The 16,805-nt window shown below is 44.6% G+C and overlaps 1 protein-coding gene across 2 annotated transcripts in view; it reads right to left on the bottom strand.

Annotated features, from left to right (window-relative positions):
- Positions 1–16,805, bottom strand: part of plekhg7 (pleckstrin homology domain containing, family G (with RhoGef domain) member 7) — a 46,661-nt gene that overhangs the window by 22,667 nt on the left and 7,189 nt on the right. For both annotated transcript variants that reach the window (XM_063196411.1, XM_063196412.1), the window contains exons 4-11: positions 13,352–13,470; positions 11,319–11,359; positions 8,246–8,341; positions 5,849–5,998; positions 4,568–4,663; positions 3,343–3,453; positions 2,753–2,866; positions 42–216 (exon numbers count right to left, since the gene is read on the bottom strand). In XM_063196411.1, coding sequence (XP_063052481.1) covers positions 42–216; positions 2,753–2,866; positions 3,343–3,453; positions 4,568–4,663; positions 5,849–5,998; positions 8,246–8,341; positions 11,319–11,359; positions 13,352–13,470 — 902 coding nt within the window. The remainder of the gene's footprint in view (positions 1–41; positions 217–2,752; positions 2,867–3,342; positions 3,454–4,567; positions 4,664–5,848; positions 5,999–8,245; positions 8,342–11,318; positions 11,360–13,351; positions 13,471–16,805) is intronic.

Genomic DNA, 16,805 nt, shown 5'->3' with positions numbered 1-16,805 from the left:
GGGGAGAGTGGAGGAGTGTTATGTAGTGGTGGGGAACTCACATATGGCTCTGTCCACCAGCTCCAGCACCTCCTGCAGGCTGCTCTCCTCCTCGGGACTCTGGCTCCTCTTGGCCACGTTCTTGAGGAGCAGCGGGTAGCGCGTGAACCTCTGGAGAGGGGCCACCAGCAGGTCTCTCAGCTGCAGACGTCGACACTGTGGCTGTCGCTCGCACCACTGAGGGAAGGGGGGTGACACACAGATCAGGTTTGATAGGTTTTAATAATGTGATTCGATATTTACCAACCATAGATATTTGGTACAAATTTACAAGACATATTAATGAAAAGCTAGTCAGGCAGGCTACCACCACCTAGAGCCTCCGCTTAATTTCATCTCATTCCAGTAATTATGGTAATCATTTCAAGCTGCTGGAGTTAAACTAGGCCTATGCAGTTGTCTCCGACTGTTTAAAGGTATATCCCCGAAACGCGATGCTTCCAGTCCCCCCATCATTCCCACCACTCCTGTCAACCTATTTTTAGACATACTCATTAAATATATACAGAGATCACAACTATTGTGAAAACAAAGCTAAACATTTTGGGGGAAAATCCATCCACCCAAACAAAAATTCGGCCATCTTGTATTCAGCCATCTTGAAAGGGTGTGGCCTCCAAAATTACAAGGAAACTGGGGCAAATCCATCCATCCGTTCAAACGTTATCGTGTTAACACGAAAGACTTTACATGGTGGCGGCAGACACAGGCACGCAAAACCATTACATCCCCTACGCACCGCGTTTCGGGGATATAATTACAATTTTGTCAAGGTACAAGATCAGGAGAGGGGTCACTCCACAAGGAGTGAAGGAATGAAAACAACTGACGCATCAGTCTAGTGAAAGGAGGATGAATGTGTGAAAGTTTTTGGTTGGCAACTTATCCGGTTTTTACACGCCTATGGTAGATGAGATCATCATTATGGTAGATGGAGATGTGTGATAGCATTTTACCCAACCTTTGCTCTGTACTCTGTACTGTATACCACAACAGCAAATACCACTAATGTGATATGCAAACTGGATTCAGATGCTATGACACAGAAATACATAGATAGGCTACATTGCAATCTTAATCATCTGGTTTTAAACAATACCCTATATCCGATTCCACTCATGACCTCTAGTGACTGGCTTACTGGCTAATAACTTGCTTACATTTACATACCAGTAATATTGTGAATAAAATGACACGAAAGTCAATAAAATAAACAGAAATATTTGGTGTTGGAATGAATGATTCTACCCTCTAGTGTGCCCAAAACAAAAAGAAAAGAAATCAGGTCCGGAGTGTTTGAGGGCGTTGCAAAACAACAAGCAGCATTTATAATGCCATGAGTCATGGTGACGATAATGGCAATGAAGGGAGATAATGACAGCCGGTCGCCCTGGGTGCAAAGGCAAGCGTGACAGAGCCCTGTCTATCAGATGGGCCAGCTCCAGTTGAGCAAGCCAGCACAGGTACTGTAGGCAGAGAGATCCGCCCAACAGCCAACTTGTTATGGGTTTTCTGATTGCTCAACAATCAAGCGCCACCATACCAAAAATGCCGACTAGCCAACTTCCTTTGACACACAGTACAAAGAGGAGAAGATCACCCAAAAACAGACTAAAACACACAACTTTCAATAATAATAATGCATTACATTTTACTGATTCATCAACTTTGGCCCATTTGCTTTCACATCCCTTACGAAAATGAACCATGGTAAATCATGGTTTTCATGTGTTTTTTGACCATGGTACACTATGACTATGGTGGCTATGGTTCAATCCTGGTTTGACTATGGTTTAACTATACCCTTACGAAAATTAACCATGGTTTTACTCTGAAAACTAACCATGGTTTAACCAAGGTTTATAGTTATTCATTAAATTACACTTAGCTGACACTTAAAAAAAAATCTTAAGCATGTATTGGTGAAAGTCCTTGGAGAAATATTGGGTTAGGTGCCTTGCTCAAGGGCACTTCAGCCATGGATGGAGGTGTAGGGAGAGGTAATGGTGGGATTACAACCTCTCTGTGATGTTCAGGACAACTCCCTAACCATTACACCACGGCTGCCCACAAGTTTTCATGTTTTTTGGGTAACCATGAAACCCACAATTAACCATGTTTTTTTAGCATGGTTTGAGACTAGTCGCACACCATGCTCAAAAAAACATGAAAATCAAGAATAACCATGATCCATGGTTAAACAGGAACCACGATTTTCATGGTTACCGCCCAAAAAACATGGATCAGCCATAGAATATTATAGTTGGTTCACAGTGCTTAGACTCCCATGACATACCATGGTAGAACCATGGTTATTACAGTAAAACCATGGTCGATTTTTGTAAGGGATCAGAAGAGTCATACCAAAGTAGGACAGACAAAGCAATCTGAACCACCCCTTTTTATCCATCCCACATCAGTTCATGTGGTGCACACCAAAGTACCATTATTGCATTCACAATAACGAAAACAAATAGGACGATTGGTGTGCACTGCATACTGAAGATAGGAAATCACCCTAAGCAATGACTATGAGTTGTGGCCTATTTGCCAGTGGCCCTGACTGGCCTGGCTTGCCCTGCAGCTGGCCTGGCCCCTGGCACCTGGCACTGCTCTCCTGCTCTCCTCCTTTAACCTGGCCCAAATTTACTGCTTCCAATAACCCGCTAGCCTAGCTGCTGCCGTGCGGCTGCTGTGCACAAATACCAAATACCTTGACGTAGGAGCTGAAGTCCTCCCGTGGCTTCAGGCTGTCCAGATAGAGCACCGCGGTGGAGTAGTTGAGGCAGTACTTCTGCAGACAGTGGCAGATGCTCTCTCTGAAGGCCTGAGAACAACAAACACACACACACAGACACACACACGCACGCATGCATGCATGCACGCATGCACGCACACACACACACACACACACACACACACACACACACACACACACACACACACACACACACACACACACACACACACACAGACACAGACACACACACACAAAATTGACTTTAAACCGAGAGAGGTAAAGAGAGAGAGAGAGAGAAAGATAGAGAGACACAAACAGAGACACAGACGCAGATAGAGAAGATACAGAGAATACAGAAAACTATAAACATAGACAGGGTAAACATAACCCCCCAATCCCCTTCCCCCTCCCCCCCTCAAGAAGACAATAGAAGGGGGTGAGAAGGTGGGTGAAGAGATGAGGATGACCTGACCTGACCCGCATTACACAATGCAACGCTGTGGTCTGGTGCAGTGTGCTGGTGTGGTGGGTGTGTGATGGACTACTAGAGTGTGAGAACTTGCCTTTTTCAGCAGCTCCAGCAGCGCCTGTGTGTCTGTGTCAGAGTCTGTGTCTGTCTCCTGCCACGAGGCTTTGAGGACGCGCAGCAGACTGCTGAGGAAGTTGAAACTCACCTGAGACAAAACAACACAGCCGTCACAACACAGCACAACACAACCTTCACAACACAACACAACACAACCTTCACAACACAACACAACACAACACAACCTTCACAACACAACACAACACAACCTTCACAACACAACACAACACAACACAACACAACACAACCTTCACAACACAACACAACCTTCACAACACAACACAACACAACACAACCTTCACAACACAACACAACCTTCACAGCACAACACAACACAACCTTCACAACATAACACAACCTTCACAACACAACACAACACAACCTTCTCAACAAAACACAGCACAACACAACACAACACCGTACGACACAACACAACGCAACACAACAACGCACAACACTGCACGACACGACACGACACGACACGACACGAGACGACACAACACAACACAACACAACACAACACAACACAACGGCACGACACAACAGGCACATCCACCACTTCTGTTTGTTTGATGGAGGCAAAAAATACCTGTCCTGGGGTGAATTTCTCAAAACCAAAGTTGCTTACTACATTAGCTACTTTGTTGTTTTCAATGCATTTTCCCATTGGCAACTACCGAAGTTGCTAACAGGCTAACAACTTCTCTTTTGAGAAACTCACCCCTGTGTTGTGACTACTACTACTACATACAGTATGCCCACTACTACTCTCTTCTCTGTTGAAGAAGTATTTGACTAGCAATTTGTAATAGCATTCAAGTATCCATCAAGTTAAATCTCTCAGCAGCACTCATTTCATTTATAAATATGAAATGAAGACATTCAGTAAAAAATACATTATATAAACAGATAGATTGTGAACCAAATAACATTTCATTACACAGTATCTGCGTATCACTGGTATATTGTTGATAATATTGAATGACACCAAAATAGTGTATAATAGAATGCATGAATAACCAACGCTGCCCCCGGCTCTTACATAAAAAAAACCCCTCAACTGTCAAATTGATTGTCTTTTTTGCATCAGATACTGTACAGTGTTTACAGATGTCTTGTTGACAGTGCTGAGTGGGGTGTTATCAGCGTGTGATTTGGCGCTGCCCTATCTGGTCTTATCTGATGGTGACGTCATACTGTACCAGGCACAGCTCGTTCAGGTTGGCGAAGAGCCTCCAGGTGTCGATATCTTGCAGGCAATCTCGCATGTGCAGATCATCCAGGGTGGTCAGGAACACCTGCCAAAGAACCAAAGTAATGAACGTGTTGAATGCACCACAAACAATCGACATTGAGTAAATGCATGAATGTGCGAAAGCATGACAAAACAACATTGAGGAAGGACAAGAAGAAGTTCTAATCTACTGCCTGACTGACAACGAGATATTTATTATGTGATTACAACATGGCCGTCTTACGTTGTTACCAGTAGGAATCATTAGAAGCGTTTCGTACTTTTCATATCAGCGTGTGAAACAAGGACAAGCCAAGCAAAACAATCTAGCACGCAAGCACACTTGCTCTACGAGTCCAAGTGACAAAAAGTGACGTCGGTGAAGGTTCTCATTCATCCAGGTCATAGTAGTCTAACACCTTCAGTTGTAAGCAACTGGACTTCCTTTTGAACCATGAATAAATGTTATATTTATCTAAAAAGCTCTTTTAGTTCTGGAGTGATATTAAAGGGACACTGTGTGAGATTTTTAGTTGTTTATTTCCAGAATTCATGCTGCCCATTCACTAATGTTACCTTTTTCATGAATACTTACCACCACCATCAAATTCTAAGTATTCATTATGACTGGAAAAAATCCACTTTTCATACATGAAAAGGGGGATCTTCTCCATGGTCCGCCATTTTGAATTTCCAAAAATAGCCATTTTTAGCTGCAAAAATGACTGTATTTGGACCATACTAGAAAATATTTGTTTATTACTTAGTAAACTTTCATGTAAAGATCAAATTTGGTCATAGGCAGCCCAGTTTCAATGAGCAGAATAGTTGCAGTACCTTTTTTGACCATTTCCTGCACAGTGTCCCTTTAAGGGAGCCAGGTGTTATATCACTGGAGGTGGAGCTGTGTAGACCACAACTTTGTATGCAAAGATGTATAAAGTAGAAGAAGTAAAGTAAAAACCTTCATTAGGTACAGTGGAACAACTGGTGCATTAAGTCCATAATATCATGTACTAGTGTTGTACATAGATCAGGAATTTACTGGTACTTCCACTTTATATACCGCTTACATGGCAAAAAGATGCTGTTTTACTTTAACATACTTTGGTCAACCACTGTTGGTTGAAAAGTGCTTTCTAAATAAATTGAGTCTCACATTTCTGATACACATCTTGTCAACACCTCAACACCATCAGGTAGAGACAAATGCACCATGCCCATAGACTGTGTATACAAAAGGCCGTACCTCTTTGAGAACCATGAGCTGGTCCAGGAAGTAAACACACTCGCTGGTGAAGAGCTCCCATATGGATTCCTGCTTCCTGTGTGCCGTGGGCTCTTCTGGTGGCAGGAGTGAAGGACACTGCTCCCTCAAAAACTCCTCCAAAGAACAATCCTGACAGAGGAGGAGATATACATTTAGATAGGAAGGACGAAAGAAGGGAGACAGAGCACAATCTTTAAAACCAATCCCTCCTAAGGCCTCCAAAGACACTCCTACGTATAAGGAGGATAGGGGCACATATGGAGGACAAGGGAAGGAGAATAAAGGGGGAAGGGGGCATTGACTGACAATCAGGAGAAGCATACTTTACTGTGGGCCAGAGCTGTAGATATTAGAGTCACCCTATTCGTTGATCTCTGGTCACATGGTTTCAACCCGAAGGTTCCAAGTAAATCCATCGCATGCCATTGTTATTCGAATGGGATAAATTCCATTTTCAACCTCCAGAGGGACCAAAGAGGAAATCTGTGTAGTGCTGTGTAATGCTTTCAAGGACTGCATTAGCCAGTGGGGCCATGTCATAATGACTGACACTATGTTGACACTTTGTTTCCTTCACATTCACAGCAGAGAACACCAAAGCACTGGTGAATAGTTCAGCATAGTTCACATGTCATTCTTGGGGATTTTCAACTTGTGCCTAGAGAGAGAAGGTGACATAAACACACAAACGCCTGCACATGTGCACACACTCACACACAGAGACACGCATACACACATGCGCATGCTTCGTGTGTGGCACTAACCGTGTTACACCAATTACACCCAAGCTTACTGTTAAAAGCTTTTTTGAGACATTTCTTTCTGCTTCACTAGCTTAACACCCCAACTTGAGGCCATCAATCAAACCAGTATGTCCCGCTTCTGCAGGCCTTGCAGGGAGCTTTCAAGAGCTGGCTGTTTATTCTGCATTCAGAGGTCGTAGTCTTGCCACTAAGCTCATTATGTCAATCCACAAGCTGAGCCACAATCCCATGACAATCCTCTCCCAGGAACAAAACAAAGAAGATTTGATTTGATTTCTGCATTTCGAGAACTCCCCTCCACTTTTGTTTGAACACTTTGGTCTGGGAACATTTCAGCGTTTTGGTTTTGGGAGGGGGGGTAAGGTCAGGGGTAGGTGTTGTGGGTACAATAAGAGTTTAAAAGTTTAAACCGTGAACAATACAAATGGTGTGGAAAATGAAATGGTCCCTAGCCTGTGCACAGACTGGGATGGGATGGATCGAGTTTGATTTTGGAATGTCAAATGTTGTATTTGGTGGTAGTGCATAAGCTTTATTATGAAGACAAAGTAGTCTATTATCCCCTTATTACTGTATATTCTCTTACCCCGAGAACAAATCAGAGGGGACCTAGCTACAGTGAGTGCGTTTATATGCAGTTCAGTATCACGAATATGAGGCATATCCGGGTTATGATCATATCCGGGATTAGGTGTTTATATGAGCACAGAACGTTATATCCCATTCTACATTCTTGGCCGTTATAGAATTCTCTTCAAATGCGTGTAGCCTAGATACCAGCAACAGCGTTCTATGGGAAGCCCCTGTATTCGGGATAAGATGTGTACATGCGTCAGTATCCCGGCTTCTTTCGGAATACTCCACCTAGCATATCCCGATTTCTCAGTATCCCGAATAAGGGTTTATTCGGGATACTTAAGTGTTTATATGCTCAAACGCAAATTCGGGATGCTTAATATCCCGATCATATTCGGGATACCGAACTGCATGTGTATGCACTCAATAAGTCTCTGGATTGTGCTCATAGCAAAAGCGACATGAGTCATAGAAGCTGGCGAAGAACCGCATCATAGCTAATTAGAATAATATTCGATGAGGTTCAGCTACAAACTGTCACTCAAGTCGCTCTAATCGTCCCTAGTCGCCCAAATCGCTTTTGTCTCTTCTGTCACCAGCGACTTCATTCAAGTCAATTACTTCCATCGCCATGAAGGTGCTCTATAACAGTGTTTCCCAACCAGGGGTACGTGTACCACTAGGGGTACGTGAGCACACTGCAGGGGGTACTTGGAAAAGTGTTATTATTATAGCAAAGGTTGGGAAACACTGCTCTATAATCTGGGGCAGTTGTGGCCAACACATCATGGTGATGGAGCCCTTAAAATCTGAGGCATATGAGTTCAAGTCATGTAGGAAGAATGACGGGAGTGTACGTGCAGAATATAGACACCCTTTGGCTTTGGGTAAAGCATCAGCTAAACATAATGTAATTTAATGTGTGATGTAATGAAACCCAGATGGACTTCATTGACACGCACACACACGCACGCACACACGCACGCACGCACGCACACACACACACGCACACATAAACCAGATGGACTTGACTGACCTTGTACCTCTGGAAGTCATTGTCCCTCCAGTCCTGAATGCTGATGTCTGAGAGGCACTTGTCGATGTCTACGGCGGTCCGCACCTTTCCCTTTGTCTGTGGAGGAGAGGAGAGGAGAGGTGAGGTGAGGTGAGGTGAGGTGAGGTGAGGTGAGGTGAGGTGAGGTGAGGAGAGGAGATGAGAGGAGAGAAGAGGAGAGGAGAGGAGAGGAGAGGAGAGAAGAGAAGAGGAGAGATGAGGAGAGAAGAGAAGAGAAGAGGAGAGGAGAGGAGAGGAGAGGAGAGGAGAGGAGAGGAGAGGAAGTCAATCACGCGGGCTGTTTACGGCAACCTGACCCCCAAGGGAGCCCTATCGCTCATTGTGTGACTCCTGCAAGAAACGTGAGAGTTGGGGTAATAGACCAGTTCAACTGAAGACATGTGCCTGAATCACCTACTGTATCTGTGCTCTGTGTAGCAATGGCACAAGTATCAGCAATGAGTAATTCTAGAGATAATTCTCATTTATCCAGTTCATGGAGGTCATAAAAGTTTAGTTGTGAGCAACTTCACTTCTTTGTGGAGTTTGAAGATGTTTAGTGTCTGAACATGGGGATAAATCTAACAAATCTATGGAAACTGAGTAACTGAGCATTTTCTTGAATGTAAATACAAACAATTGATACACAAGTGGCACACAACAGAATATAGGCTACTCTGGCATTTCATACCAAGGAATAAGCTACTTGCCAAATTGGCTAGTGACACTGAAAATATTAGTAGCCCCAGCCAAGTTTACCAGCATTTGGTTGGTTGGCAGATGCTAGTGTCAAGCCCTGCTGAGTATGTTTTCCAATTCTAGCCAGCAAACTTCAGTGTTTTGATTTGTATTTTTCGTTTACAAAATGCAGTATTATCAAAATAAACATACAGCAGAGTGTTGCCACAGTATTTGTTGGCTGTTAGGTGTTCAAAGGTTTTGTTGCTGTGTCGAGCTTTATTCGCACGAAGGATTGAGGGTGTGTGCCTCATGCAAATCTACTTGGCAGGAGAAAGTGATGAGGGAACTAAAACAGTGTACGCTACTTTGGCTAAGCTCGGCAGGCAGTTGGCACCAGCCAGCCGGCGTGTACACGTGCGCCCTCAGCAGACCCCTCTGTGTTGCAGTGTGCCACGCTGAACCATGGCACACTTCACTCTGCCACACTGCCCCCCATACCACACTGAACAATGCCACTCGGCATCATGCCTAGTGTTTCCCACACGTTTGTTAGTTCCTCAAGTTGGGTGGAAGGTTAGCCAGTATCAGAGACATGTGAGTATCATGGGAAGGCTTTGTTTACCAAAAAAGGTCTTCATTTTCAGGAATTACATTCGTAATAGAATCTTCTAGCCTAGAAATCTAGACGCCCCTAGCGACCGCAAATTGAATTTGCTCCCGGGGGCAGTCTAGCGGACCCCGGTCGTTTTGCGAGGCTGAAAGTTATCCGAAGACAGGGCCAATCAAATCGCGAGGGGGGCCGGGCTACTTAGTAAACAGGAAACTTTCTAAGAAGAAGCATGAGCAAGAGACACAAATAGATCACAACACATTACCATTTGATCATTCGATGTTTTAAACTAGCTCGGTAAGCTAAGTTGAGCATTTTACAGAACCAGATCACACGCTATTATCAGACCACTACTGTAGGGCCTAGGTGTAGAATGAAATTGCTGCCCCAATTTCTAATAAGACACAATCACATGCCATTAAAAACGAGACATTTGGGAGCTTTGAAAGTCTTTGAGTAGCTTACTAAATAGATGGGAATATAGTCTACCAAGCTAGTGGCTATACTAACCTGTCGTCAATAACAGCCTTGTATTATATGCCTGCCCCAAATTCTAGTAAGATCCATGTCATTAAAAACGAGACATTTGGGAGCTTTGGAAGTCTGTAAGTCACTTACTAAATAGATGGGAATGACACCTAGTCTACCGAGCTAGCGGCTTGCCAATCTGTCGTCAATTACACAAAGCTTGGTATCCGTGTATTAGTTATGGGTATACAGCTGCTAGCTAACACCGAGCATGCCATGTTGACAACAATCATAAATATAACAATTTGACAAGCCCAGAATGGCTCAACATTTCGCTGGTTGATCAAGGAGGGCCATGTGGTTGAAAACGAGGCATTTTTGAACTGTATATTTTTTATTAGGACACTTTTGTGGCTGTGGTCATCACACGCAGATTCCCTGATTGTCGCTCCCAAGGCAGGACGCTCCCCGGCCGGCTGGGTATACAGCTAGCTAGCTAACACCGAACATGCCATGTTGACAACAATCATAAATATGACCATTTAACAAGCCCCAAATTGCTCAACATTTCGCTGGTTGATCAAGAAGGGCTGTGTGGTTGAAAACGAGGCATTTTTGAACTATGTAAGTGAAAACACGATTTATTGGGAAACTTGTTTGTGGCTGTGGTGATCACACGCATTCACTGCTACGACGCCTCGGAGTTGCCGCTTCACAAGACAGCTGTGACGTTACACAGAAGTGTGTGGGGATTGGTTGTTTGCCATCCAATTGCGTGGCGTTGAGTGCTGAAGCAACCGTTTATCCCGCCCAGCCCTCCTAGACCCTGGTACAGCTTTTTGCTGTACGGCGTCTAGATTTCTAGGCTAAGAATCTTCATCTTTTCAGGGGACCTTGTCAAGGTGGGAGGTGCTTGATGTCAAAGAGGCCGCCTTAACTATAAAGTGGTGTGGGACACCACGTATTGTCTCATTGCACCATCAAAAATCAAAAATCACTGTGTTGCTGCTTTGACTAAACTAGCTGACTATGCCAACGGATGACACGTGGAGCTTTAGCAGACCCTCTGATTTGCGCCATGCTACACTTAACTATGCCATACACTGAAACATGCCACATCGTATCATGCCTAGTGTTTCCCAAAGAGCATTTCTTAGTTGGCCTAGTTGGGTGGGGGGTTAGCCCGCATCAGAGCCATGTGACTCTCTCATGATTGGAAAAGCTATGTTGTGCAATTTCACATGAAATATGATACATATGAGCACTGGGAGATTCAGAGCCGGGTGGGACACTTACCGTACTGCGTCTGGAGAAGGGCCACTTCGACTTCTTGGTGTCTGCAGGCAAACAAGAGGACACAGAAAAAAATGATACCGTTAAACCAAGTAACTTAGGATAAAAGCGTCAGCTTAGTGTAATGTAATGTAATATAAATATTGTAAGAGAACAGAACTGGTACTGGTAAGAATACAGAAAACCCATTGCTGTTATGTAGGTGTGTGCGTGTGTGTGTGTGTGTTAGGGTGCATCAAATGTCCCCTATGAAAAGATATTGCCTTGGCCCTATAGTACAAATGTTCTACACCCAGTAAAAACACACTGTGTAAAATATTTTGAAATTTGGATGAAGTCTACCGGGTCCACCAGCCCCCTGAAAATAGAAAATAATGGTGATAGTCAGAATCTTGGAATAGAAATGGACATTTCGCTGCATAAAGCTACCCAATAAAAACATATTGCCTCAGCTGTGTGATAAAAATGTTCTATGCACAGTAAAATCACTCTGTGTAAAATATGTTGAAATTTAGATGAATTCTACTGGGTCCACATGAAAATACAAAATAATGGTGATAGTGATGGGCAACCTGGATTCCAAAGCTGAAGTCCAGTGCCACATATTCCAAATGACATACCTAGTTTTACCTTTCCAATTAGGGCAATTGATGCCCAACAATTCATGGAGGAACATCTGTACTAAAGCTGTGAATGCTCCTTGGAATGACTAGGCTACAAGGCAGTCAATACAACTGTATCGAAGAGTGCTATTACTTCTTCATCCCATCGCCTGTGGTAGTATTTCACTTTACTCCATCAGATGAGTACCATAACTTAACTGAGAGGCCCTTGGCAGTGATTTTACTGTGCATAGAACATTTTTATCACACAGCTGAGGCAATATGTTTTTATTGGGTATTTTGATGCACTGAAATGTCCATTTCTATTCAGGGCTGGACTGGGGGATAAATAGGGCCCGGGCACTTTTGGATCTAAGGGGCCCCGTCATTATTATTAGTGGCGGAGTGACTCACTGGTGGGCCCCAAACCCTCGTGGGCCCCTAAAAATAAAATAAAAATGGGGGCCCACGAGGGTACTGGGCCCACCGGGAAATGCCCGCTATGCCAGATGGCCAGTCCAGCCCTGTTTCTATTCCAAGATTTTGACTATCACCATTATTTTCTATTTTCATGGGGCTGGTGGCCCCGGTAGACTTCATCCAATTTTCAAAATATTTTACACAGTGTGTTTTTACTGGGTGTAGAACATTTTTACTATAGGGCCAAGGCAATATTTTTTCATAGGGGGCATTTGATGCACCCTAGTGTGTGTGTGTGTGTGTGTGTGTGTGTGTGTGTGTGTGTGTGTGTGTGTGTGTGTGTGTATGTGTCTGCGTGTATGTGTGTGTGTGTGTGTTTGTGTGTGTGTGTGTGTGTGTGTGCGTGTGTGCGCGGTGTGTGTCTGTGTCTGTGTGCCTGTTTTAAAGCCAAGTGCAAGGGCACGCGACAGGCATATCTTGGAATTGTTGTTCATCTCCTGGAACAAACAGGCAGGTCAGAGTCAGACAGCGATAGCTGCAGCTGTAACTGGAGAGAGGCCTGCTCTCTTGTTGGGCCCTGCTCTGGAAAGGCCCTCAGTGACACCAGAGCTAGGACACCCTCAGGGCTGCCTTACACTGTACCAAATACACGCATGCATGCATGTACGCACACACGCACGCACGCACGGACACAGGCACAGACACACACACACAAACACAAATATACAAACATACACACGTTGTGGGAACACACACACACACCCACACCCACACACACACACAAAAAAACACACACACAAACACAAATATACAAACACACACACGTTGTGGGAACACACACACACACACACACGTGTTGCATGCACACTCACACACACAAACACACACGTGCGCACCCACCATCACACACACACACACACACACACACACACACACACACACACACACACACACACACACACACACACACACACACACACACACACACACACACACACACACACACACACACACCTGAGAAGGTGGAGTGGTTTAGAATGTCCGCGGCGCCATTGGACACAAAGAGGTCCCCTGGAGACATGTCCAGGCCAGGCAGACTCACCACCACCGAGCTACGACGACGCTCCTGGAGCCTGGGAACACGGGGGAGAGAGAGAGAGAGAGAGAGAGAGAGAGAGAGAGAGAGAGAGAGAGAGAGAGAGAGAGAGAGAGAGAGAGAGAGAGAGAGAGAGAGAGAGAGAGAGACTTACTTTTAACGCATTTATGGACAAAACCATGAATCAACTCAATCATTTACATGACACTAGATCAGGAGATAGAGAGAGAGAGAGAGAGAGAGAGAGAGAGAGAGAGAGAGAGAGAGAGAGAGAGAGAGAGAGAGAGAGAGAGAGAGAGAGAGAGAGAGAGAGAGAGAGAGAGAGAGAGGTGGGTGGTGAGCAGAGTATGAGTATGGCAACAACACAGAGCACAGAATGTTCTGGGCCTTTGGGCTTTTGACACATACACCATCACAATCACTATCACACTCACATACAGTGACACATACTCTACTCTCTCTCTCTCTCTCTCTCTCTCTCTCTCTCTCTCTCTCTCTCTCTCTCTCTCTCTCTCTCTCTCTCTCTCTCTCTCTCTCAAGTACACACACACACGCACACACGCACACACACAGGACAAACCGTAAGCAATCCTGCGAACATGTTCAGTACAGTCACCTCCTTTTGACAAATGTGTCTATGTTATAGTTCCCATGGACCTTTTGTTGTGGCCCAGAGTTTGCTAGGGCTGCACCCACCTCAAGTCAACATTCTTTGTTCAAAACCCGCAACATCCTCCAAAAGATCATTCAATTATGAGCTGTTGTGATTGTGATTATGATCCTTGTGTATGAAATGGGCTTCAGACAGAAAGTTGCACCGCCTTGCCCTAGATAGATTATCTCGATGCTGATGTCAGGAACAAGGTGAAGTCAGAATATCGAGTAATCTCATTGTCACGGAGAAGATAAACAACCGCATTGTCAGCCTGTCAACAGCACCGTAGTACTGTACCGTATTTGCATGCCTACTTTCTCTTTGCACAAGATAAAATGTCCTGTTCCCCCATGCTTGTGTTGCACATGCAAATCGTAACTGTTTCATTCCAGAGGTGAGCAGTACAATACAATAGAAAGATTTATGATCAGTGCAAATAGCATTTCTCCATGTGGTGTTATGCAACCTCATCTGCACACTTTGTGCTGCTGCTGTTGTTGGAGAAGCCAGTGAATTAAGCCTACAGTTATAGGTCTCCCAAGCTCACATGCTAACCTTCTTAGAGACGGGCAGAAAGAAAGAAGAAAGAAAGAAATAAAGAACGAAAGAAAGAAAGAAAGAAAGAAAGAAAGAAAGAAAGAAAGAAAGAAAGAAAGAAAGAAAAGAAAAGAAAAGAAAAGACAGCAAAAAAGAAATGGGAACAAAACAATCCAACGGCCCAACACTCTGGCCCAGCAGCTTAGCAGGAAATAAAAGAATTCCATCTTGTGAGTCGACATTAGCAACATTGCTGAGATGCCTGCCTTGGCGTTAGTGAGGAGGGCCAGACGGGTCAGGACGCTGCTTGTGATAACACTTTTTCAGAGGGAATCGATTGCTGGCGCCAGTGTTTGCTTTTGGACATTGGTCAGGATGCCCCCAGCTGAGTGAGTCACTAGTAAGGTCAGAGTTAGTCTATCATGGGGGTTTAGGGTGCTGGGTTAATGGGGCGTGTACCCAAACAAGAGAGAGGAGAGAAAACAAACTCTTGTGTCTTTCATACTCTCTTTCTCCCTTGGTACGCACCTCTCTCTCTCTCTCTCTCTCTCTCTCTCTCTCTCTCTCTCTCTCTCTCTCTCTCTCTCTCTCTCTCTCTCACACACACTTCTCTCTCCTCTCTCTCTCCTCTCCCCTCTCCTCTCTCTCTCTCTCTCTCACACACACACACACACACACACACACACACACACACACACACACACACACACACACACACTTTCTCTCTCTCTCTCTCCCTTTCTCTCACACACACACGCTCTCTTTTTCCCATTCTCTTTCTTGGTCTCTGCATACGCCTCTGTCTCTTTCTCCTTCTCTCTATCTTTCTCTTTCCCACACAAAGTCTCTCTCTCTCTCTCTCTCTCTCTCTCTCTCTCTCTCTCTCTCTGTCTCTGTATCTCTCTCTCTCTCTCTGTCTCTCTCTCTCTCTAATATACCATCCTTCCACATTGGTGAAGAACAATGGGAAGAAGCTGGTTAAGAACAGTCAAGCCAGAGTCAAAGCCCAGCCCAGCCCTTCTCCCTTTGGAGCTTTGTGAGTTTGTGTGCTCTTTCCCGTCACTCAAGCCTGCTGCACCTTGCACATCGTTTTCTGCTTGTTTCCATGGCCCAAACCCAAGCCCAGCCCTTCTCTCTTCTCCTTTTTCCCTTCAGGGTTTGTGAGTTTGTGTGTGCTCTTTCCTGGTCACTAAAGCCTGTGGCCCCTTGCACATCTTTTTTCCCCCAACCGGTTTCGATCCCACCTACACATCACACGCAGGGTTGGATTAATGCACAGGCTAGGTATGGGCACAGCCTAGGGGACCTCACATGCCAGGGGCCCCCAACTGGCCAAAACAAAAACAAAAATCCTAGCTCGTAATTATAACACTGTCTATGTAATTTTGTTAAGAAATGTGCCTTTCGGGGAGGCCGCAGCATCCTGAAGCAAGAGGCCCCAGCACATCTTATAGTTTACATTACGCAATCTGATTTTATATCGTTTCTATCACGGATGCACTGTCCATTTACATTAAAATACTGGAAAACAACTTCATAGGTGGAAGGATTCAAAGACGCCAGAGCCCACGTTCAAATACAATTCTGATTTTGCATTGAGAAACGGTGAAAAACGAGGATCCGCAGTGCAGAGCTCTAGCTAGCTACTCGTCCTGGTTGGACAACATTACTATGATGTACTCCTCCCTGATTCGCTGGGCTGGTATCATTGGTCAGGTGACTTGAGTGCTGGGAAGATTAACAAACAGGAGTGCTTCACTTCAACTAGCACAGACTAGCGAATCAGCCAATCCGCGTTTCTTTGTAAACAGAGTGGGTTTTCATTGACAGGACAGAACGTTTGTGTGTAAGACTCCGACACGATGAAGTAGTGAAATGAATGAATGTAAATGGAGCCTAAATCCAGCCCTGATCACATATCACACAAGCCCTTTTCTCTCTCTCTGGGACTTAACTGGTTTGTGTGAGTTTTTTTCTCGTCACTCAAGCCTTTCTCATCTACATCAGTTTCTGCCTTTTCCATCTCATAAGCCAGAGCCAAAGCTGTTCTCTTTCCTCCCTACTCCCTTTCGCCATTTGGGGCGAAATGAGTTATTTTTCCCCACCAATAAAGCCACACATTGCATGTCATGTTTCAACCTGTTTTTTTTATCACATATCAAACAAGCCAAAGCTCTTCT

This window comes from Engraulis encrasicolus, chromosome 4 (genome assembly GCF_034702125.1).
Source record: "Engraulis encrasicolus isolate BLACKSEA-1 chromosome 4, IST_EnEncr_1.0, whole genome shotgun sequence".
Taxonomy (NCBI): Eukaryota; Metazoa; Chordata; class Actinopteri; order Clupeiformes; family Engraulidae; genus Engraulis; species Engraulis encrasicolus.
This window is presented reverse-complemented; position numbering and strand designations above follow the sequence as displayed.